The sequence below is a fragment of the Plecotus auritus genome, assembly GCF_963455305.1.
Source record: "Plecotus auritus genome assembly, chromosome: 4".
NCBI lineage: Eukaryota > Metazoa > Chordata > Mammalia > Chiroptera > Vespertilionidae > Plecotus > Plecotus auritus.
The window spans coordinates 22,751,722-22,775,193 of record NC_137775.1 but is presented as its reverse complement, the minus strand read 5'-3'; the positions used below and the strand labels follow the sequence as shown (position 1 = coordinate 22,775,193).

At 38.5% G+C, this 23,472-nt stretch overlaps 1 protein-coding gene across 1 annotated transcript in view; it reads left to right on the top strand.

The window, feature by feature from the left end:
- Positions 1–23,472, top strand: part of MOXD1 (monooxygenase DBH like 1) — an 85,536-nt gene that overhangs the window by 47,296 nt on the left and 14,768 nt on the right. The window contains exons 5-10 of the mRNA XM_080664041.1: positions 10,830–11,009; positions 11,530–11,632; positions 13,009–13,175; positions 14,989–15,180; positions 16,685–16,744; positions 22,631–22,773. Of these exons, the coding sequence (XP_080520167.1) occupies positions 10,830–11,009; positions 11,530–11,632; positions 13,009–13,175; positions 14,989–15,180; positions 16,685–16,744; positions 22,631–22,773 (845 nt within the window). The remainder of the gene's footprint in view (positions 1–10,829; positions 11,010–11,529; positions 11,633–13,008; positions 13,176–14,988; positions 15,181–16,684; positions 16,745–22,630; positions 22,774–23,472) is intronic.

Here is a 23,472-nt window from a genome sequence, read left to right as displayed (position 1 = left end):
CCAGTGGGCCCTGAGTCTCAGAAAAAAGTATGAACTTGATCAACTATGGTGGTGTGTGGTGTGGAGCCATTGAATATTACCAGTCAGATTAACAAGGTGAAAAGTGCTGATTTGGGGAAGTTGTCTGTTTGGAATTTGGAGTATTGTCCAGAAGCATTGTCCAAATGGAGCATCTAAGCACCCAAGAAGATAAGCAGTTGGCTCTTAGTATGATTCAGGTAGGATGAATAGGAGGTGTGGACTAGTTGATTGCTATGACTGGAGAGTAACCTGAGGACATGTTGAAGGTGAAAAATATGAAACAGAATGAGTCATATTGCTTTGGCATGCTCTAAATAGTCAGTGTTCTCAAGAAAAAAAATTCAGTTTTCAAACACATTATAGAACTTAGGTATTTATTCTTTTGGGAACTCCTTTTTATATTATTTTCAGAAGTCTGAAATAACAAAGCTTCTAACATAATCCAAATTTGGGTACTTATCTCAGTTTTCATTATTTGTCTAAAGAGAGGAAAGAAACAAAAGGTGATTAAAGAACATAATTGTTGGTAATTACTATCAGCATCAAACCCATTTTTATTTCACCTGAGTGTTGCTTGGGTTTATTTCAAACAAATCCATTTGTCCAGAGGTTTACATATTGCAAGAGCTGCAAGTTCATTTTCAGCTTTGCCCTTAACATTGTGTTTTCTTCACCGTTAATTTGTCTTCTCTCATGGTAGAGAAATGGCAGCCCCAACTCTCTTTCACATCCAGGGGCCAGAAGAGGACAGCTCTCCTGTGAGCCACCACATAAAAGTCCTGTGATTGGACCAATTTAAATTCATTTCAAGAATGGACTCACATCGATGGGGTTAGGCCAATCAAGAGAAGGGGGAATCATGCTTAGTCAAATGGTATAACTAAGAAATTTGGGATCCTGGTAGGAAGGCTTTCTAGGGGAATTGATGCTGAAAGGCGACCAGAAACTACCATTCTCTGGCTTTAGCTTTTCTACTCTTCTAGAATATGAACTGTATGACTGTCAGATAAATGGTGGATGCATTTTTGTTTCCTCCCTTGGCACCTAACAAAGAACACATTGTAGGTAGATATATAGGTGTTACTGTTTGTTTTGTTTTTTGTTTGTTAGTTGAGTGCATGGATGAATGACATTTACTGAGAGAGATTTTCAGATCAAAACGATAAGGAGAGTTTATATTTAGAATTGTACACACATAAGAAGTGTCAATGTAGCTAAATTTCTGTTGGAGAAAGGGTCATATTTCAGGAAAAGATCTCTAGGGAAAATACATCTCAGTCTTATACATACAAATTTGAAAATCAAATCTGAAATAAATTGACATTGCACACATAAATATATATTTCATGTTTGGCAATAAAACATTTGATCATGGCAATATTTTTTGTCTGAATGTAACATTCACACCTTAAAATTAGATTTTTAAACACTGGAACTTGTGAATGGATTACTTGTCTAGACATGTTTGTTATCTATATGCACACAGTGTTACAAAAATGTGTTAATAAATCCAGAATCCAACTTGTAATAATAATATTTGCAGATATATTTGTTGAGAACAAATGAGTGAGTGAATGAATGAATGAAATGGAGCAAGATTGAAACCCAAGAAAATGTGATTAAAAAATGCTTTTTCATGAAGTTACTTGTCTCAGGTTGGGTTCCCAGATACAGTCCCTCCAGACAAGGATTTATGTACAAATGATTGATTAAGGAAGTGCCAGGAGAAAATGCTTGTGGGGAGGGAAAGTCCAGGGAAGGGAAGAATGTAGAGCAAGGGTGTGATGGTATGGTAGTTTTGGCTTCAATCTAATCTCATTGTCTTAGTCTGTTCAGGCTGCTAAAACTGAGTAGGACAGACTTGGCTTATAAACAACAGAAATTGATTTCTCAGAGTTCTGGAGACTGGGGTCCAAGATCAAGGCACCTGCAGATTTGGTGTCAAGTGAGGACTGCTTCCTCATCGATGGCTGTCTTCTCACTGGGTCCTCACATGGTAGAAGGGGTGAGGGAGCTCTCTGGACTCTCTTTTGTAAAGATACTAACCCCACTTATGAGGGATCTGCCTTCATGCCCTACCACTGGCTTCATCTTCTAATACCATCACCTTGAGGGTTAGAATTTCAATACAAATTTTTTGGGGTGGACACAAATATTCAGTCCATAGCACCCATGGAGAACATAAAATATGTTTAGAATTGGCCTCCTCTGACATAAGATCACTGGACATTCATACTCCCTTACCTTTCCTCTTCCCCAGAGGAATATACATTTTCTAGTACTTCTTACTCTCTGCAAGGTGAGCTCAAGGTCAGGCCTCTGAGGAGAGTCACAGGTGCAAGTGATTAGAAATAAGGGTACACAGAAAAGTTTAAAGGGACCTGAAGTGATCTTGGTGGAGCACTGGCACTGCCCCACCTACGATCCTGTCAGTAAAGATACGCCTGTGTCAGTGTGTGGTTAGGACCACTGACTCCTGAGCCAGTGCCACCAGAGGTCAGAATCTGGCCTCTGACACTTGGGCAAGTTTCTTAACTTACATGTGTTTAATTTTCTGCATATATAAAATGAATAATAAATAAGTTCATAAGGTTGTTTTGAGGATTAGAGACTGATAGAAAGTAAGAGCTGGTGGGATGGGACTTGCTAAGAGGTCACATCACACAGCTGGTTAGTGACACAGCTAAGAAGTGAATGAGGTCTTCTGACTGCCTGGTTTTTCCACTACTCCTTTCTGGCCATATAGGTGTTAATTTAAAATTTCTTAGAGTATTTAGGTGATCTCCAGTTTACTGAATATCTCAGGTAACTGAAAATTAATGTGTATGTTAAAATAGTCCCAGAAGCTACCTTAGAGTTCATGAGTAGTCTGTTAAAAATTCAAAGAACAGCCGAAACCGGTTTGGCTCAGTGGATAGAGCGTCGGCCTGCAGACTAAAGGGTCCCGGGTTCGATTTCGGTCAAGGGCATGTACCTTGGATGTGGGCACATCCCCAGTGGGAGGTGTGCAGGAGGCAGCTGATTGATGTTTCTCTCTCATCAATGTTTCTAGCTCTCTATCCCTCTCTTTTTCTCTCTGTAAAATATCAATAAAATATATTTTAAAAAATTCAAAGAACAATATATACAGTAAGCATACTATGTTATACACTTTCGTAAACATCATTTGCTGTTCTGTTCTGTTTGTTTTTATATTCTTGACGTGTTCAGCAAAAGAACCAAATTAATTTACATTTCAAATAAATGACTGTAAATCATAATGTTTTACCTCTCTTGAAGGTCATTGCATATTTGTAAAGAAAACAGCATTAATACTATGTACCTATAATGGAACTTCAGGAATCCATAAGCCAGGGAGAAAGACATTTGTGTGGATTATAGGGGGTGATTTCCCACCTCGCCCCATATTGCTTTTCAAGGGCATTTATTGAAGTAATGTTGTTACTAACTCATCCAGATCCAATTAAGATGGATGAGTAAAACAAAAGCTGTTTTATATGGCAAATTTCCTGAGGAAAAAAAAGGGTAATTTCAGATCGCACATACAGCTTGATGAATTGATTAGATAGATACTTGTGTTTGGGTATTAGTGAGGGCTCTTGGTTGCAAGTAACAGAAACCCAACCTGATCTAGCTTAGGACATAGCAAGGGATGTATTGACTAATGAAATAAGAGGAAAGATTGATTAAGCAAGTCACAGAATGGCAGATGCAGCTGGCTTCAGAGGCAACTTAGGTGCTCAAACCCTGCCAGGACTGTCTTGTCTTGTCTTTGGAATTTTTCTGTGTGCTGTCTTGTATCTCACTACACACTGGCTTCTACAGTCTCTGGCTTCTGGAGGGTGATTTTTGTTTTGTTTTATTTTTGTTTTCATAGTTTGAAAATCCCAAGAAAAGATCCTTTCCTGGGTACCTCCCAGGAAAACTCAGGGTTGCAGCAGGGGTTTAATTATTTCCCAACATAATGAACTCTCTCCCAGTTCTCCCCTTTTCTTCATTTCTATCCCACTTGACCAGCATATCCTGAGCTGTAGCTGCCAAATCCACTCAAACTGTGGCCCCTGACATCAAATCAGCAAGTCAGGTTTTACTTGGAACCTGACCTTTTTCAGAGTGGATTAGCTGTGGGACACTCATTCTTTTACTCAATTTGATTGCTTCTTACAAATTGAATACCCCTACCCTGCTATACATCAGCATGGTCTTATAATCATCTGTCTACACTGCTAGGTCTGGCTGAAATGTCTCCAAGGCAGCATCTCTTTATGAGCCAGCTGCTCTTTGGATAACCTCTGTTGGAGATGGTTTACTAGCTCTTATTTGGGTAGCAACCTGTGCCTCAGGTGACAGTGTAAGGCCTGATGCCAGGAACAAGAACAGACAAGAATAAAAGTGATGGGAATTTACAAAATTTCCAGCTCATTACAGAGTCCACCCATCGCTTCTCTCCTTTTGTTTTAATTTTAAGTTATTGAATTGCAAGTTGTTTGTGGAGAGCTATGTTCCACTCATGTTTCAACAAGCAACATCTTAAATGGGTGGACCTTGGAAAATAAGTATAGGGAAATTATTTGTAAGACCTCTAATAACCTCCTGTTTTTCTCACACTGAGCTTAGTGTATTTAAATAAGTCAAGAAGGGGATTTTCCCCTTTTTTGTTCCACAAAATAAAAACAAAAGCAAAATACTAGTACACATGTATTTAGCTATAGATAATGAAACCTACTTCATCTCAATCATTTAAAGGGGAGCATGGATATTTGTGATAAGTTCATGTCACAAACCAATGGAGGGACAATTATGACCTAGGTATAAAATGTACATATTTGGCACTGGCTGGTTTGGCTCAGTGTTTAGAGCATTGGCCTGCGGACCCAACTAGCCTCATGTAGCTAGAGTAGATAGATATTCCTTCCTCTCTCACCAAAATAATTGAGTCATTATTAGGAAGTATGTACAGATTTTTAAAGGCTTGCAATGGGAACAAAGTTCTCCCATTCCCTGGAAATTGTACCCTGCACCAAACAGGTTATGCCCATTTATAGCCAAGGAGCAGAATGCAGAGCAAAAGAAAGACAGACTGATGCATGGAGGCAAAGGTGTGAATCAGGAATTTTTAGGTCTTATGTGAATGGTTGTGAAAGTATCTTCAGTATCCCTTCAGAAGGGGCAGATTACAGGATTGATTGACAGTTGTGAGCACCTGGGTCAATTGTTAGGACCTGGTGAGTAAGTCGTTCAAGTTGTCTCCTGGGAAAAAGTGGTGTGTTGAGTGACTGGAAGGGGTGAAAGGACTAAAAGAGCAGGGAAGCGGGATGGAAAGAGAATTTCAGAGCGAGTGTAGCCCCGGGTGGGACAGTGACAGTGGGGTTGCTGAAGTGCAATGCAGGGTAGGTCTAAGGAATTGAGACAATCAAGAAATGAATTAATTTGAATTTGATGACTCGGCATATTGATGAAGGCTTCAGAGAAAGGGGATTATTTACTCACTTCCATTCAATAAACAGTTATTAAGCAGGGTCTGTGTTGCAGGGAGTGTGCTAGACACATTTGACCTGGATAAAGAGGGTAAGAGCAGAGGACAGGTCACAGGGAACAGTATACATATTGGAGCTTTTCACTTTCCAGCCTCAGTTTTATGGTCAGTGTTAATTTCCACCTTGGCCGTGGCTATGCTTAGCAGCTCTTCTTTTCTCTCCTTGCACCTGTGTTTTGGTTCCTGGGCTGTTCCTTTACTAGGCACCGAGGTTAATAGCTAACCTCCAGCCGCCAGGCCATCCTGGCCTGGCATCTATTGCATATGAAGGCGGGTCTGTAAATCCCACTTACGTGATCAAGAACACAGTGATGAGTAACATGGCTTTAATATGTCATCCGGTGTTTGTGTCATTGCCACCCACTTCCACATGCACTGCTTTATATTCATTGGTTTTTATTTCTTCTGCAATCCTAGAGGCAGCCTAAAACAAAATTTAAATGTGCATTTCAGCCTCAGAAAGACCAGTTTATCTCTATTTACATACTTTATGTTGCCATACCTTCTTTGACAATTTCTGTAAGTTTAGTATTTTTTGAATAGAGGCAGCCCTTGGCATTCACACTTGCTTGTGATAATAATGTGACATCTGCGAAGTGAGCAAAATAGGGCACCCTTTTGAAGTGCTGCTCCTTATAGCACGGATTCGTTGCAGCCTTATTTTTCTCAGAAATATTTTTAATACAAAAATGCATAGCTGTGCCATTGTTTCAAACACCACAGTGATGTGAAAGGAAAAGTCTGTTTCCCACGGACAGTTACTGAATAGACAAGAAAGAATAGTGTTTAACACCTGCATGCAGCCAATGAGTAGGATGTGTTGGGGAGCACTTGTGTGCCAACCTCTCCTTCCTCAGACAGTGCTCAACGTTACTGGAGCTGAAGAAGAATATCACGCAGGGCCAGGACTGCTTCCGGTGTTTGTGGAACTAGCTGAGGAAGCAGAAGGTAACTAACTAGCAGCCATCATTTGGGGACTGGGAGTGATCCACTGGCATCCCCACACTGTAGGCATGGAAGGAAGCTCTGTGGGATTGTATGCTTCTTATTTAATTAAGGTTACTTCTGCCTTTACTTTTAATGGAACTTTTCTAAGAAACTCTTTTATATGCAATCTGGTTGATTTAGTCCATTATGTTGGTACTTAGTGAAAGCTGCTTTTTCTCCCAAATATATTTACCATTTTTGCGTTTATAAAAATCAAAATTAAATTGTTTGTCTTACACCTTTGAACTCTATATATGCAAGTTTAAATAACACTTTAGATAGTTTCTTAAATAAATGTAATTTAATTTATTTACTCTTTAATTTATTTACTCTTCTATGCAGTTCTTTAGAGTTAAAAGAATTAGCACGATCTTATAAAGGGTGTTGAAGCTCTTATCTTGCACTGTCATTACATCTAAGTTTGCTTTGTATTTTTGCAGTTTTTTACCTGGGGCTGAGATGAATAAGTATTAATTTTGCAGCTATATGTGTTAATCTTCAAGCATTGTATTATGATTGTTCAGTGAAATTCAAGCTGTCATTCAGAGTAATGAGAGAAAAGAGATGAAGCCAGTTGTAACATAATAGGGACAGAATACTTTTTTCCACTTTATTGGTGTTTATGGAACATTTCATCTATGTTTTCTCCATCTTTCATGAATAAGAGAAGCTTTTCTCTAAAATAATAATAATAATAATAATAATAATAATAATAATAATAATAAGAAGAAGAAGAAGAAGAAGAAGAAGGAGAAGAGTTTATCTGAGGCATCTTTTTATTCTTTGAATTTACTCGGGGGGACATTGGTTATCAAAATTATACAGGTTTCAGGTGCACAATTCTACAACACAACATCTGTACACTGTATTGTGTGTTCAACACCCCAAGTCAAGTCTCCTTACATTACCATTTAGCCCCCTATAACCCTCCATCTTCCTCCCCGTTTCCCCCTGGAAATCACCACACTGTTATTCATGTCCGTGAGTTTTCTCTTTTTTTTTTTTCCTCTCTCTCTCTCTCCCTCTGCTTGCCTGCCCCCACTCCCCAACAGCTGTCACCATGTCTTCTATGAGTCTGTCACTGTTTGTCTTCTTAGTTCATTTTGTTCAGTGGTTGGCAAACTGTGGCTCGCGAGCCACATGCAGCTCGCAAGCCGCGGTTTGCCGCTCTGTTGACTAATGAGTTTGCTGACCACTGCTGTAAGGCATTACCCTTACCCAGAAGTTTTGACTTCAGGTTAAAGACATTAGTACATTATTAAAATGTTTTTAAGTGTTTTCCCCTAAGGCAGTAGTCGGCAAACTCATTAGTCAACAGAGCCGCAGTTTGCCAACCACTGATTTTGTTCATTAGAGTCACATATGAGTGAAATTATATGGTACTTGTCTTTCTCTCACTGGCTTATTTCACTTAGCATAATGCTCTCCAGGTCCATCCATGCTGTTGCAAAGGGTAAGATTTCCTTCTTTTTATGGCCAAGTAGTCTTCCATTGTGCAAATGTACCATAGCTTTTTTATCCACTCATCTGCTGATGGGTGCTTGGGCTGCTTCCAGATCTTGGTTATTGTAGATAACACTGCAATGAACATAGGGGTGCATATATTAATTCAAATTAGTGTTTTGAGTTTCTTAGGATAAATTTCCAGTAGTGGAATCGTTGGGTCATAAGGTGGTTCCATTTTTAATTTTTTGAGGTAACTCTGTACTGCTTTCCACAGTGGCTACACCAATCTGCATTCCCACCAACAGTGCACAAGGGTTCCCTTTTCTCCACATTCTCGCCAGTACTTGTTGGTTGATTTATTGATGATAGCCATTCTGACAGGTGTGAGGTAGTATTTCATTGTGCTTTAAATTTGCATTTCTCTGATGATTAGTGACATTGAGCATCTTTTCATATGCCTATTGGCCATCTGTATGTCCTCTTTGGAGAAGTGCTTATTCAGGTTCCTCGCCCATTTTTTATGCACGTTAATGCCAGGCAACACCCATCCTCACATTTCTGCATGCACACTCTTAGCTCACTATTGCTATGCCTCAATGAAGGCTACTAGTTTCTGTGGGTGCCTTGGCAACAGCCAACTATTTTGTCCTAACAACTCCTTTTGTACTTTGTAGAGCTCAGTACAACCTACAGGTTCTTCCTGAACTTATAAGAGACTTAGCAAAAAGCTCGCATGTGCCTAAATATTTTACTGTGTACATATTAGCAGTGCCCTGTCCCCCTTGGAGTACTGAGGTTCCCAAATAAACCAACTCTCACAAGAAAGCTTAAACTACATGTGGAAACTAAAATCTAATAGACATTCTGGGTTACCCTTTTGTGTAATCATTGTATATTAGGCAACCATGCTCGAATCATAACTGTCATTTCCAAGTTAAAAAAAAATTGTTTCTGCCTTCAGGGCACACAGTGTTTTAAAGACAAGTGCAGACAAAGCCATGCGCAATGTCATTTCTGTGTATGTGATGTTAAAAATGTGCATATGGTAAGTAAGGCATGACTCACTTGCAACACAAAATAAAGTTGGATTTAAAAACTCAAGTCCCTGACTGCCTATTCAGATCTCTACCTACTATGTAACATTTCCCTCTTCTGCTGCTTAGATTTTACTATTTTTAAAAATTCTGTAGAAAATAAAAATGAAAGCCTTAAGAGAAAACAGCTGAAAACACTTCATCTTTGCATGCATATCTGAAGCAGAGAACAAGCAAGAGTTTCAAAATGCATTACCTGCATTTGAGTAGTGGAGGCTAAAAGCATAAATGTGGATGAGCCCTAACACAGCTAACCTTTTGGAAATTTAGGAGCACATCAGGGATTCTGTGTCAGATAAACAGAAGGTTTTAAGAACCATGTGACCGATGGCAACACCAATGACCCAGCTAGGCTAAGTACTTGCTCTGGATATAAGGCTCTTTGTGATGTGAGGATATGGTTAGCTCTCTCTGAGCTCCTGGACTGCAGTGGAAGAGTGTTATGAAGGGAACTCACAGAAGGGAGGATGGAAAGAGCCTGCTCTCATGGACCGTGCTTTCACCATGAGGCCTAGCTTCACTGCTTATTCTATTTTCACCGGTTTCTACCTCCCCTCCTCTATTTTGAGAGGTGTCACAGGAGCACACCACTACAATGTTTTCTTTTTCCTTCCTCCCAAATTCTACTTTTACTATCAGAGAAAATAGAATTTGTTTCTAAAAATCCTAAAATAAAAATATCCATTATTGAGCTTTACTTTGTGTCCAGCTCTATGCTCAGCATCAGAAAGATAGATAGATAAATAGATGAATGAGATATCATCTATCACCTCCAGTAGGGATTAGTGAAGACAACATTTTGAGGGGGGAGAGAGGGAGGCTGAGGGAGTTTATGCCTATAGAGCCTTGATTTTTTTTCTACTTGAAAAAAAAGAGGGAAGAAGAGCCAGGAAAAAGTATAACCTAGAAGAGGGAAAGCAAGTTTTGAAACATCTGTTATGCAGAATGGCAAGGGAAACAAAAGTAAGTTAAAGAACAACAGATTAATCAAGTCCTATGATTCTTGGATAAACGGTTATCTCCTCTGTGCTGTTGCCATGGTTGTCATCATAATCATCATCATTGTCATCATCATCTTCACAACAAATTATACCTGAACCACATAACCTTTACATGCTTGAGAAAAACCATTTCTTGAAAACTGATAATCATTTATGCTAGTTTGATGCTTGTGTGGTGTGGTAGGCAGATTTATTTATTTATTTATTTATTTGCTTTAATTAATAGGCTTTATTTCTTAGAGCTTAGGTTTACAGAAAATTACACAGAAAGTACAGAGAGTTTCCATATACTTTTTTATTATTTTATTTTATTATTATTTTTTCTTTATTGATTAAGGTATTACATATGTGTCCTTATCTCCCCATTGCCCCCCACCACCCCACTCATGCCCTCACCCCCCTGGTGTCTGTGTCCATTGGTTAGGCTTATATGCATGCATATAAGTCCTTTGGTTGATCTCTCCCTCTTACCCCCACCCTCCCCTACCTTCCCTCTGAGGTTTGACGGTCTGATTGATGCTTCTCTGTCTCTGGATCTGTTTTTGTTCATCAGTTTATGTTGTTCATTATATTCCACAAATGAGTGAGATCATGTAATATTTATCTTTCTCTGACTGGCTTATTTCACTTAACATAATGCTCTCCAGTTCCATCCATGCTGTTGCAAATGGTATATACTTTTTACTGTTGGTAGTATTACAGATTTAATTCATCCCATCCTCCCTCTGCTTTGTGCATGTGTAGGTTGAGCCCGTGATACAGAGAGGCCATGAGAGTCTGGTCCATCACATCCTGCTCTATCAGTGCAACAGCAACTTGAACGACAGCGTTCTGGACTACAGCCATGAGTGCTACCACCCTAACATGCCCGATGCCTTCCACACCTGCGAGACTGTGATTTTTGCCTGGGCCATTGGTGGAGAGGTGGGGTTAATGATTAATGAGATGTAACATACTTAAGTGATCATTTTTTCCCTTATGATTCCAAAATGTACTTATAAGTAAAGCTTTATACACTATTATTTTTCAAATATATATTTTTATTGATTTCAGAGAGGGAGAAGGGGAGAGAGATAGAAACATCAATAATGAGAGAGAATCATTGATCAACTGTCTCCTGCACATTCCCTACTGGGGATCAAGCCGGCCACCCTGGGCATGTGCCCTTGACCAGAATAAAACCCGGGACCCTTCAGTCTGCAGTCTGATGCTCTATCCCCTGAGCAAAACTGGCTAGGGCTCTATACACTATTTTTGATACGAGGGTGGCTTATTTTTCTTTCCAAGGAAAGTAATTTTTTTCTTAAGCCATTTTATTTTATCAACTATAGATTGTTGGAGTTTCAGTATGTTGAAATCTCTTTGAGAATGGTTGATTTTTGAGAAGAGTAGAACTGTCAGGGACTTTCACAGGGCACTGTCTCATTAAATTTTCCTAATTTAGGCTTTTTCCTATCCACCTCATGTTGGGTTGTCCCTCGGCACTCCCTTAGATCCTCATTATGTGCTCCTGGAAGTTCATTATGACAATCCAACATATGAAAAAGGTGAGTTTACTTTTTATATATTCTACCTATGATTTTTTACAAAGTTTCGTAACTTCTGTCTTAGAGTTGAAATAAAATAGCATCCATTTTTAGAAAGAATTAACTTATATGTTTGTTAATTCCAATTAGTGTACTTTTTAGAGTAAAAGGGGGTACTATTAATAATTAAACTGCGACAATAGTCATTACTAGTGATGAACAAGGCAGATGGGCCTTGTGGTCACTAATCTTAAAAAATCATTTTCATACTACTTACCAGGAAGTAGAAGAATAAACCTTCCCCCGCTTTGTCATGTAAATTAGCTTTAAATACAGGATGCTTATGAAACATTTTATAACTATACATATGTAAAACTACCATTCATCAGACTAGAAAATAGTATTTTGTTATGTGATAGGAAACCATAAGTATACTCAGAAAGTAATTATACAGAAACACTGTGTGATACGATATCAAAACAAAAAGCAGTAATTATTTACATCTGATTTCTGAATTCACTTATGTAATATTCCAAAACCAAAAATTGAAAGATAATAAAGTTTTCATTTTACATTGATTCAGCAATTATTCAGTAAATACTGAACACCAACTATGTGCTGGGTCTGTGCTTAATGATATAATGCTTGTGAAAAACAGACACTTTTCATTTGTGGAAATTATAGTTAAAAGAAAAATAATAAAATAATCATAACAATTAATATTAAATTATATATATGCTAATTTGATCCAAAGGATCAATTTAGTACTCATAAGTAGGTAAGCTGCCACTACAGGAAGGAGTCAACTAATTTCAAAATTGTGGAACAGATTTATGAAGTTTTGGATTCATAATTTCCCTCCTTATAGGTATGTCACAGCAAGAAATGTGCGTTATTCATCTTTCATTCCAATATGCTTATTGTAGTGCTTTTTACATAATAAAATCTCCATTAATATTGATTGAATAACTGTTGAATGATGACACACTATAAAGAAAGTTAGCAATTAATAGTTTTCTCCATCAGCAGATGGTTTCTGGACCAAGCGATTTTCACCTTTATGTAAATATCACTGAGCTGTACCTGAAAACAATATAAGACTTTTTTTGAGTTCTTCCACATTTTAATGAATGACTTTAGGATTCTGTCTTCATGTTAGATAATTGTGGAATATGTCAGCTAGACAACACAAACATTTCTCCTGTGGTATGCAGGCAATATGGCAACTTGACTTGCAACTTCCATTTGTGAAGCTGAATGTTGTCTTCCATCAATCTTTGCTTATATTCCTTTTCCTTGTGAGATTTTTAGGGAAAATGAATGAACCACTTTAACTGAATATAGGGAATTATTTTTAAGAATGAAAACTCACTTTTATTTATTTGCTCTTGTTCTAGGCTTAATAGATAATTCTGGACTGAGGTTTTTTCACACAACAGATATAAGGAAATATGATGCCGGGGTGATAGAGGCTGGCCTCTGGGTAAGCCTCTTCCACACCATCCCTCCCGGCATGCCCGAGTTCCAGTCCGAGGGTCACTGCACTCTGGAATGCCTGGAAGAGGTATGCTTCATCTCCATCTATGTGCTGCTATTTACAGATTAATCAATGCTCTTAGAAAACTGGAAAATTCCATGCTTGTTCATTATTAATGTTTTTCTTGTTGTCACACTGTAAAACCATTTACTTATCATTCTAGCAAGACCTTTGATTGCTTTTTTAAATCTTGAAGGCTACAGGAGTAGAATTCTAAAGATAAGAATGACTTTCAGCATGTTTTCCTTCCTAGCCCCACCTCCTTTGTTTATTTAATATTGGACACTTTGCTTTATCCTTTAAAATTTCTTTCTTCATTTGTGTGGTTTCCTTTGTCAACTTCACCTTTCATCTCTATTTGTTTTTTTCATTATCCATTTTCAATTTTTTTCTCCTTTTTTTGCTTCATAGTTTTCTTCCCTTCTTTATCCAAAGAGCAAGAATAACTAATATAAAATGCATATTGGACAAGATAAGTACATCTTTATATATAAAAGCCTAATATGAAAAGCACACCTCGGGAGTTTGACTGACCAGGAGCTCGATCGCTTGCTATGACGTGCACTGACCACCAGGGGGGGAGTGTGGAATGAAGGGAGGCCCTGGCCAGCAGCTGGCAGCTGCTCGGGACTCTACCCATGCACAAATTTCATGCCCTGGGCCTCTAGTGTATAAATATTTAACAATGGCTGCTTCCATGTATAGTTCTTTTCAATGAAAGTGTTTCAAGATGGATCGTATTCTTTATGAATTAAAAGCTGGCATGGTTGTAGGGAGTGTGGCAGGCTGGTGAAGTGGAAACATACTCTTCTGAGTTATTTTGACCAGAATTCAGATAGCCATGGCATCACTTACTAGCTGTAGGACCATGGGCAAGTCATTTAATGCCCCTTTCCCTCTTGGTTTTCTTATCTGTTAGTGTGGAATAATTTCTCCTTTTAAGAATTTGAATTTGCAGGTTACTAACATACTGGGATATTTTTGCCAGGAGCCTTGACTTCTTCTTTACCTAAAAGAAGGAAAAAGAAAGATAACATTTAGGAGTCATTCAGTAAATCCTCATTCAGCATTAGTTCTTTTTGTTATTAAATACTAGAGGTTTGGTGCACGACATTGATGCACTGGGGTGTGGGGGTGGCCCCTCAGCTTGGCCTGCACCCTCTTGCAGTCCCGGGACCCCACCGAGGGGTTCTTAGCTCTGCCATGGAGGCGGGAGAGGCTCCCACCATCGCTGCTGCACTCGCCAGCCATGAGCCCGGCTTCTGGCTGAGCAACGCTTCCCCTATGGGAACACACTGACCACCAGGGGGCAGCTCCTGCGTTGAACATCTGCCACCTGGTGATCAGTGCACGTCATAGAGACCGGTTGTTCCGCCGTTCGGTCGATTTGCATATTAGCCTTTTATGATATAGGATATTTTTATTGATTTTAGGGAGGGAAAGAGAAATAGAAACATCAATGGTGAGAGAGAATCACTGATGGGCTGCCTCTTGCATGCCCCACACTGGGGATTGAGCCCATAACCTGGACATGTGCCCTGACTGGGAATCGAACTGTGACCTCCTAGTTCATAGGTCAACACTCAACCACCAAGCTATGCCAGCTGGGCAGCTTTACTTTCATTCCAGCAAATATTGCTTCATAATGACAATACTGGCAGGAATGTCATGAAAAATCCAAATTCAACATGTTTGGTGGCTCAAGCATTCACTTACATTGTTTTAGCTTTTCTTCTCAGTTGTCCCTCCAAGTCTCATTGAATGAGAACTGTCTGGATACACACTTGTTTGGGCTAATCAAGTCTCCCACTCTCCCCACACCTCACTCCCCACCCCACAGGCTCTGGAAGCTGAAAAGCCAAGCGGGATCCACGTGTTTGCTGTTCTGCTCCACGCTCACCTGGCTGGCAGAGGCATCAGGCTCCGCCACTTCCGCAAAGGGGAAGAAATGAAATTACTTGCTTATGATGACAATTTTGACTTCAATTTCCAGGAGTTTCAGTACCTAAAAGAAGAACGAACCATCTTACCAGTATGAATGCTTTTTCTTTTTTCACTGAATGTTATAAAAATCGAGAAACATATATCTGCTGAGAATTAGCAAGGTTTCCAGTGGGGAAATGAATTGTGCATGGTATCCTTAGTCCTAAAGCCACCCACCACGGGTGTTGCACAACCCAGATGGAATGTGTTTGATCTGTTTTCCAAAATCAAAACTCATTTTTCTTACTATTCCCAGGGGCGCTTCAAGTTGATTTAAAAAGAATATAAAAATCAGGTTCTGAGCATTAGCCTTGCTCTTTTCTTATTTGACTCCCCAGTTGAATCTTTTGGCTGCAATTATGGGAAAGAGAGAATCAGGGGTTTCCTTAGCCCACAGGATTTTTTAGAATTTTCATTTTAGCAAACATCATCATAAGGATAATTCTTTCATTTGGCAAAGGTGTTTGGACAGAGCTAATTATGCTGTGCTGTGTAATCTGCTTGCAACAATACTTGGGGTCATGGCAGGAGGACACAGAAGAGAATTTTATGCCCTATAATAAGGAAGGCTTAAAAATTTTGTATTTTTGCAATCCTTCACTTTTTTAAAAAAATTTTATCCCGTGATCATCAAGAACATCATAGAATTTTCTACCCTTATTTCATTCTTGAAAGTACAGTTCGTATATACTATTTTTGAAATGAGAGATTTCTGCGTGCAGAGATTCCTTGCTACACCCTGAAGATAGAAAGGTGCAGTGTGAGAAACACTGATACTATCAGGATCCTACACACTCTGTGTTGTTCTGTCTCAGGGCTTTCCAACCAGTTTTACTGTGTTATCTCAGAGCTTCCCAACTGGTGTGCTGGGAGGAGGGTAGAAGTGTGTTGGAATACTGATCCCTGGTCCTTCTGAGGGGCAGGGCAAGGAGAGCAGACCTGGGGGCTAGCACACAGAGCTAGCTGTGTTTGGGTCATAAATTGCCTGTTCACTTACCTGAGTGGGCGGCCTAAAAAATTATTTTTTTCCATGTGTGCTGAATTGTCCAAAAGATTGAAAAATGCTGGAAAAGTAAATTACTATTAATTTGCCTCATAATTCTGTTGTAAGGAAATACATGACTAAAGACCTTTAAAGAAAATAATGTAAATGAAGAGATAATCACCATAGTTAGTAGCTATAGCTAACATTTATGAAGTGTTTAATCTCTACTAAGAATTAAATGTGTATTTTGTCATTTAATCCCCTTGCAACAGCTGTGCAAAACAAGTGCTATTTTTATTATTGTTTAGATGAGCACATTATACTCAGTGACTCATTTCCTGACCTACGGTCATTCAGCTAGAACATGGGGGAGCACAGCCTGAACCCAGAGCACCTTGCTTGTTTGCTTGCTTATTATTCTAGAATTTAATAATCAAGGGTCTTCTTTTGAATCAAATTACTTAATGCATCCCTTCATATAGCAAATTAAACGGTTGGCCTACAAATGTATTAGATAAATGAAACAGCCTAAAACTGCAACCTGAAAGCTCATACTTTTATGTTTTAGGGAGATAATCTAATTACCGAATGTCGGTACAACACAAAAGATAGAGCCCGGATGACTTGGGTAAGAAAATTTTTTTTTATTAAAATTTATCTGTGGGGAGAGAGCGAGGAATAAACTTTGGTTTTAGAAGGAAAAGAGATAAAAGCATTCCCATTGGGAAGCAAATTCCTGAATGTCTTGAACATGAAACATCATAAAAGAGAAATCAGACGTGTTTCAGCATTTTATCAGAATAACTAATGATACTATGGTAATATTTGTATTGTAATTTATTGATTCTTTCGTGAAAAGTTTCCCTTAGTCTTTTAGTTTTTCCTCACCAAATATTATTACTGAAAGTCCTGTGGGTACTAATGACCATCTATATGAGTCTGGACTTAGATGAATCAAGACTTTGAAAGTAAGAACGAATTGCATGACCTTGGGGTTTCTGACACAAAGAGAAATTTCATCCCAACAGATTTACTGGGGAGTTCTGCTAAACATTAAATAATTAGATCATTCATGGTTTACTTATCTTTTATGGGGAATCATCTCTCTCCAACTCATTTTATGAAGTTAGCATATACTTAAAATTAAACCTAAGAATGGCAGTATGAGGTCAACAATATGCACCTGATGGAAATCTCTTTGACAAAGTATTGTCAAATCCTGCATTATAAAATATGCATTATATAAAAATATAATGTTAGGACCAATTTGGGTTTTGCTAAGAAATATCAAATTGTTTTAAATTAGAAAACATATTAGTGCCATTCTTCAATTAAGATATTGAAGGAAAAAGATGCCTCAGTTTAAAATTCAAGTCAACCATAGGGGAGAGAGCAAACCAAGAGTAAGAGAGAATTTTCTTAAGATAAAAATTGGTTATGAAAAATCTATAGCAAATACCAAACTAAATGAAGTATTAGATGAAGTATTTGTTGAAAATCAGGAAGACAAGGATATTCATTATCACTGTTTCTATTCAAAATTGCACTAAGAACAACAACAACAAAAAAAATGAGAGACAAGGCTAGAAAAGAAGCCAAGAGGTGAAAACACTTTATTCACAGATATGTAATTTTCTACATCAAAAATCTCAAACTTGGTAATATCTAAAATTAATTATACTTTAGTATATAGGAAAATATGATTAAAAACTCTTAAGTTCTATAGAAATAAAATATAACATTAGCTATATTTGATCACTATGGAAAAGAGTAAATCCGTATTGCAAGACATTAAAGAAACACCTAAAGAAATTAAGAGGTACTGTGTTCATGGATAGAAAAACTTAGTAAAATAAAAATAATTCTTTCCCATCCTCGGTGGCTCCGTGTTTGATTGTTGACCTATGAACCAGGAGGTCACGATTCAATTCCTGGTCAGGGCACATGCCTGGGTTGTGGGCTCGACCCCGAAGAAGTGGAGGGTGCATGTAGGAGGCAGCCAAACAATGGTTCTCTCTTATCTCTTTTCATTGATGTTTCTCTCTCTCTCTCTCCTTTTCCCTTCCTCTCAGAAGTCAATAAAAATATTTTTTAAAGAAAATCATCCCTTTAAAAAATAAAAATAATTCTATTTAAATTTGCCTATAAATTTGATACAATTTCAATAAAAAGTTCAGAGAGATTTTATGATTTGGGATTTTGGTATTAAGAAATCTTCACCTAGCCATAGCGGCAAAGTTACTCTCCTATAGTTTCATTTTCTAAATATTTTACAGTTTTAGCTTTCAACTGAAGAAAGTTGATTCTAAAATCTACACAGAATAGCAAAGTGTTAATAATAGGCAGGACACTACTAAAAAGAACAAGATGAGAACCAAATTTCTGGAGATGAAGGCTTATTTTAAAGCTATGGTGATTCGTAATGTGTTTTGGGTCCAGAGTTAGAAGAGTGGAACAGAGTAGGGGTCCTGGAAACAGACCTACAAATCCTTTATATGGAAACTTGGTTTAAGATACACATAGCATTCAGGTAAGTGAAAAAAGATGGACTTTACATTAAAGAATAGTGACACAATTAGGTCTCCAAATGACAAAAATAAAATTATGTCTTTGTCCTGCACAATATACAGGAAATCAATTCTGGGTAGATTAAAAATATTTAAATGTGAAGAGCAAAATTTAAAAACCTTGCAGAGAAAAATATATAAATATATCATTATGACTTTGGTGTAGGTAAGAACTCTTTAACAAAACATAAAAAGCACAAACTATGAATTAAAACATTGATTAATTTGACTACATTAAAGCTTTTGGTTATAAAAAAACATGGTTAAGTAAGTTAAAAGAAGTTTTAAACTGAAAAAAAAAATTTACAATACATAGATTAAAACAGCATTACTATCCAGCATTTGAAAGAAATTTCATTAATCTGTAACATAAAACCAATATACAATAGAAAAAGAACAAAAAAATAAAAGCCCAAACAGATAATAAACATATGAAAGGATCCTCTATTTCATCTGAAACCAAGGTCATGCAAATGTAAACCAGAATGAGATATTTTATACTTACCAGTTTGGCAATATTTACAATTATAATTCCAATTACTGAAACTGGACCCTCATATGCTGATGAATATAAATTTATAAAACCACTTTGGGGAAAAACATGGCATTCTAGTAAAGTTGAAGATTGATATATGCTCTAACCAGTTCCATTCCTATGTGGACTTAATCTTGAGGTTACTTTTGTGGGAAGTGTTCTAGGAGAGGAATATATAAAATATTCATAGTAACATGCAACAACCCAGGAACAAAAACTGGGGAACAGGAGAGAAACCAAGATGGCAACATAGGTAAACACCTAAACTGCTGCCTCGCACAACAACATCAAAACTACAACTAAAAGACAGAATGGACACCATCCAGAACCACAGGAAAGCAGGCTGAGTGGAAATTCTACAACTAGAAGGAAAGAGGAAAGCACATTGAGACTCAGAGGAGCTGCAAAAGGCTGACGTATGGAGACGCATGTGCGGAGAGGACGAACGGCTGAGTACACGGGCGGCTGAGTGCGTGGCCGGCTTTCCCAAGCGGGAGGGAGATGGAAGCTCCCGACTGCGCTGAACTCCAGTCCCGGGCGAGACTCTGGGAACCCAGACTCATTTTGGGGGGGGAATCTGGACTGTCAGGAAAAGAGAAAGCACACTGAGACTCAGGGGAGCTGCAGAAGGCAGAGGTCCAGAGGCGCGTGCACGCGCAGAGAGGACTGACTGCTGAGTGCACGGGCAGCTGAGTGTGCAGCTGGCTTTCTAAAGCGGGAGGGAGATGGAAGCTCCCGACTGCGCTGAACTCCAGTTCCAGGCGAGTTTCTGGGAACCTAGACTCATTTGGGGAGAAACTGGACTGTCTGGCAGCGAGCGAAACTCGAGGGAGGCTTTCTCTCAGAGGTGCTTGCAGCGATTGCCGAGGGACACTGAGACCCAGGGGCCTCATAGAGCATGGCTGACGGGAAGCCAAGGCTGTCTGCTCTGCCCTGAGACTCCGCCCCATCCAAGCTGAGCACAGAGGCTTTTGCAATTTTGCAAGTCTTGTCTCAAAAGTTGTCTCCAGCACAGAAGTTCTCCCATCATAGACACAGCTGATCCTCACAGCCAATTGGCTTGGAGGTCAATTCCTCCCAGTGATACCAACAACAATCAAGACTTAACTACAAGGCTGTGCACACAGCCCACAAAGGGGTGCACCAAAAGTGTCCACCTCAAGTAACTGGGGGAGGCTGAGCCACTGGGCCCTATAGGACACCTAGCACACAAAGCTACTCTACCAACTCAGAGAAGCAGCAAAAATGCGGAGACAAAGAAACAGATCACAAATGAAAGAAATGGAGGAAAGCAAATGACTGGATATAGAGTTCAAAACCACGGTTATAAGGTTTTTCAAGAATTTCCTAGAAAAGGCCGATAAATTTAGCGAGACCCTCGAGGATATGAAAAAGGACCAACTAGAAATTAAACATACACTGACTGAAATAAAAAATATTATACAGAGACCTAACAGCAGACTAGAGGACCACAAGAATCAAGTCAAAGATTTGAAATACAAAGAAGCAAAAAACACTCAACTGGAAAAGCAAAAAGAAAAAAGAATCCAAAAATTTGAAGATAGTGTAAGGAGCCTCTGGGACAACCTCAAGTGTACCAACATCCAAATTATGGGGGTGCCAGAAGAAGAGAGAGAGCAAAATACTGAAAACCTATTTGAAGAAATAATGACTGAAAACAGCCCCCACCTGGTGAAAGAAATAGACTGACAAGTCCAGGAAGCCCAGAGAACCCCAAACAAAAGGAATCCAAAGAGGACCACACCAAGACACATCATAATTAAAATGCCAAGAGCAAAAGACAAAGAGAGAATATTAAAAGCAGCAAGAGAAAAACAGTTATCTACAAGGGAGCACCCACATGATTGTCAGCTGATTTCTCAACAGAAACTATGCAGGCCAGATGGGAGTGGCAAGAGATATTCAAAGTGATGAATAGCAAGAACCTACAACCAAGATTACTCTACCCAGCAAAGCTATCATTTAGAATTGAAGGTCAAATAAAGAGCTTCACAGATAAGAAAAAGCTAAAGGAGTTCATCACCGCCAAACCAGTATTATATGAAATGCTGAAAGGTATTCTTTAAGAAGAGGAAGAAGAAGAAAAAGGTAAAGATAAAAATTATGAACAACAAATGCATGTCTATCAACAAGTGAATCTAAAAATCAAGTGAATAAAAAAATCTGATGAACAGAATAAATTGGTGAATGTAACAGAATCAGGGGCATAGAAAGGGAGTGGACTGACAATTCTCGGGGGGAAAGGTGTGTGGGGAGTGCGGGAAGAGATGGGACAAAAATTGTACACCTATGGATGAAGACAGTAGGGGGGAGGTAAGGGCAGAGGGTGGGGTGGGAACTGGGTGGAGGGGAGCTATGGGGGGAAAAAGAGGAACAATTGTAATAATCTGAATAATAAAGATTTATTAAATTAAAAAAAACTGGGGAACAGCTTAGTTATTTATCAAAAGGAAAACAAAGAAATATATTATATGTTTATATAATATATGAATAGTATGTAGTTATGAAAATTAATGAACTAAAGCCATTCTGAAGGACATAATATTGCTTGAAAAGAGCAAATTTGCGCCAGACTATCTGTAGTTATGATATCATGTATCTAAAGTTCAAGAAAATACAAAAGTAAACATTATATTGTTTGGGATGCATACATCACTGAACTGAATGTAAAGTGTGATGAAAAGCAATAAAATAATAAACAAAATATCAAGATGATCATCATCTTTGTTTAGTGTGGGGAAGAGGAGAATTGAAGATTAGCATACAGAAGGTATGCCTTGTATATAATTTTGTTTTCATAACGTATTTTACTAAGTATATAATAAATTATTATTTTAGTGTATATTTTGGTGCTCTGCTTGGATACTCTCCCTTTTCAGGGCCAAGATAGCGACACCTCAGCCACTGAAATTATCAGACGATAATCATGACTGTATCCCTCATTGGGCCTTGCCTTCGGTGTCAGGGAATGCCTCACTTAACGTTACACTCCCTCCAGTGGGGCGGCCAGCAGCTAATGAATGGTTGATGTGAAGTCACAAAGGCCCAGCTTTCTTCCTACAATTTGGTAAATCTCTGAATAGCCACCTCAGCTCAATAATAATTTAAATATGATATTTACTGAGGCATCAGTTGCAGCCTCCTTTGTAGAATGGCTTCTCCCTTTACTCAGTCCTGCCTTGCTCCTCATGTAAGACATTATATTTTTGAAGTTTGTAAAGTCATTGTATGTTAGTCACTACATTAATTTATAAGTAAATTGTCACTTAGATTATTTTTCAGCTTTAAGATTTATTACGTTTTAACACTGGAAGGAACTGTATGGCCTTGGTGTGCTCTAAGTGTCTATTAGTTGAATATACTTTTCTAAAGAAAACATCTCCATTTGCAGGGAGGACTAAGCACCAGGAATGAAATGTGTCTCTCATACCTTCTTTATTACCCAAGAATTAATCTTGCTCGATGTGCAAGTATTCCAGACATTATGGAGCAACTTCAGTTCATTGGTGTTAAGGAGATCTATAGGCCAGTCACGTAAGTAATAAATGAAGTTCATGGTTGGGGCAATATGACAGGTCCGAACAGGATGACATTATTTTATACTGGATCTATCACCATGTTATGGAATTCCTTTACGTGTTGTTCTATTTGAGTATTTTCAACTGGGAAGACCAGGTGAGCTTCTTGGTTGCTTTGTCCAGGGTCCCCAAGACTACCCCCAGTGGGGTTCAGAAATATTTATAGTTGTACTCATGGCTAATATTAATTACAGTGAAATCGTATAAAGGAAAGTTAACAAAAGGGAAAAGGCATATGGGGCAAAGTCAACAGGAAAACAGGAGCAAGTTCCCAAGAAACTCCTCCCAGTAGAGTCACACAGAATGTGCTTAATTCCACCAGCATCACATTATGACAACACTGCCCATGGACTGAAGGGTCCCGGGTTCTATTCTGGTCAAGAGCACGTACCTTGGTTGCAGGTTCCCTAGCTCTGGTCAGGGTGCATGCAGAAGGCAATCAACCAATGTGTCTCTCTCACATCGATGTTTCTATCTGTCTCTCTCTCTCCCTTCCACTCTCTCTAAAAAATCAATGGAAAAATATCCTCAGGTGAGGATTAACAAAAAAATTATGACAACATGTATGCTCACTAGAGACTCGACACTCAGAGTTTTTATTGGGGGCTAGTCTCCTTAACATATTACCTAAATTCCAGACTCCCAGGAGGAAAAT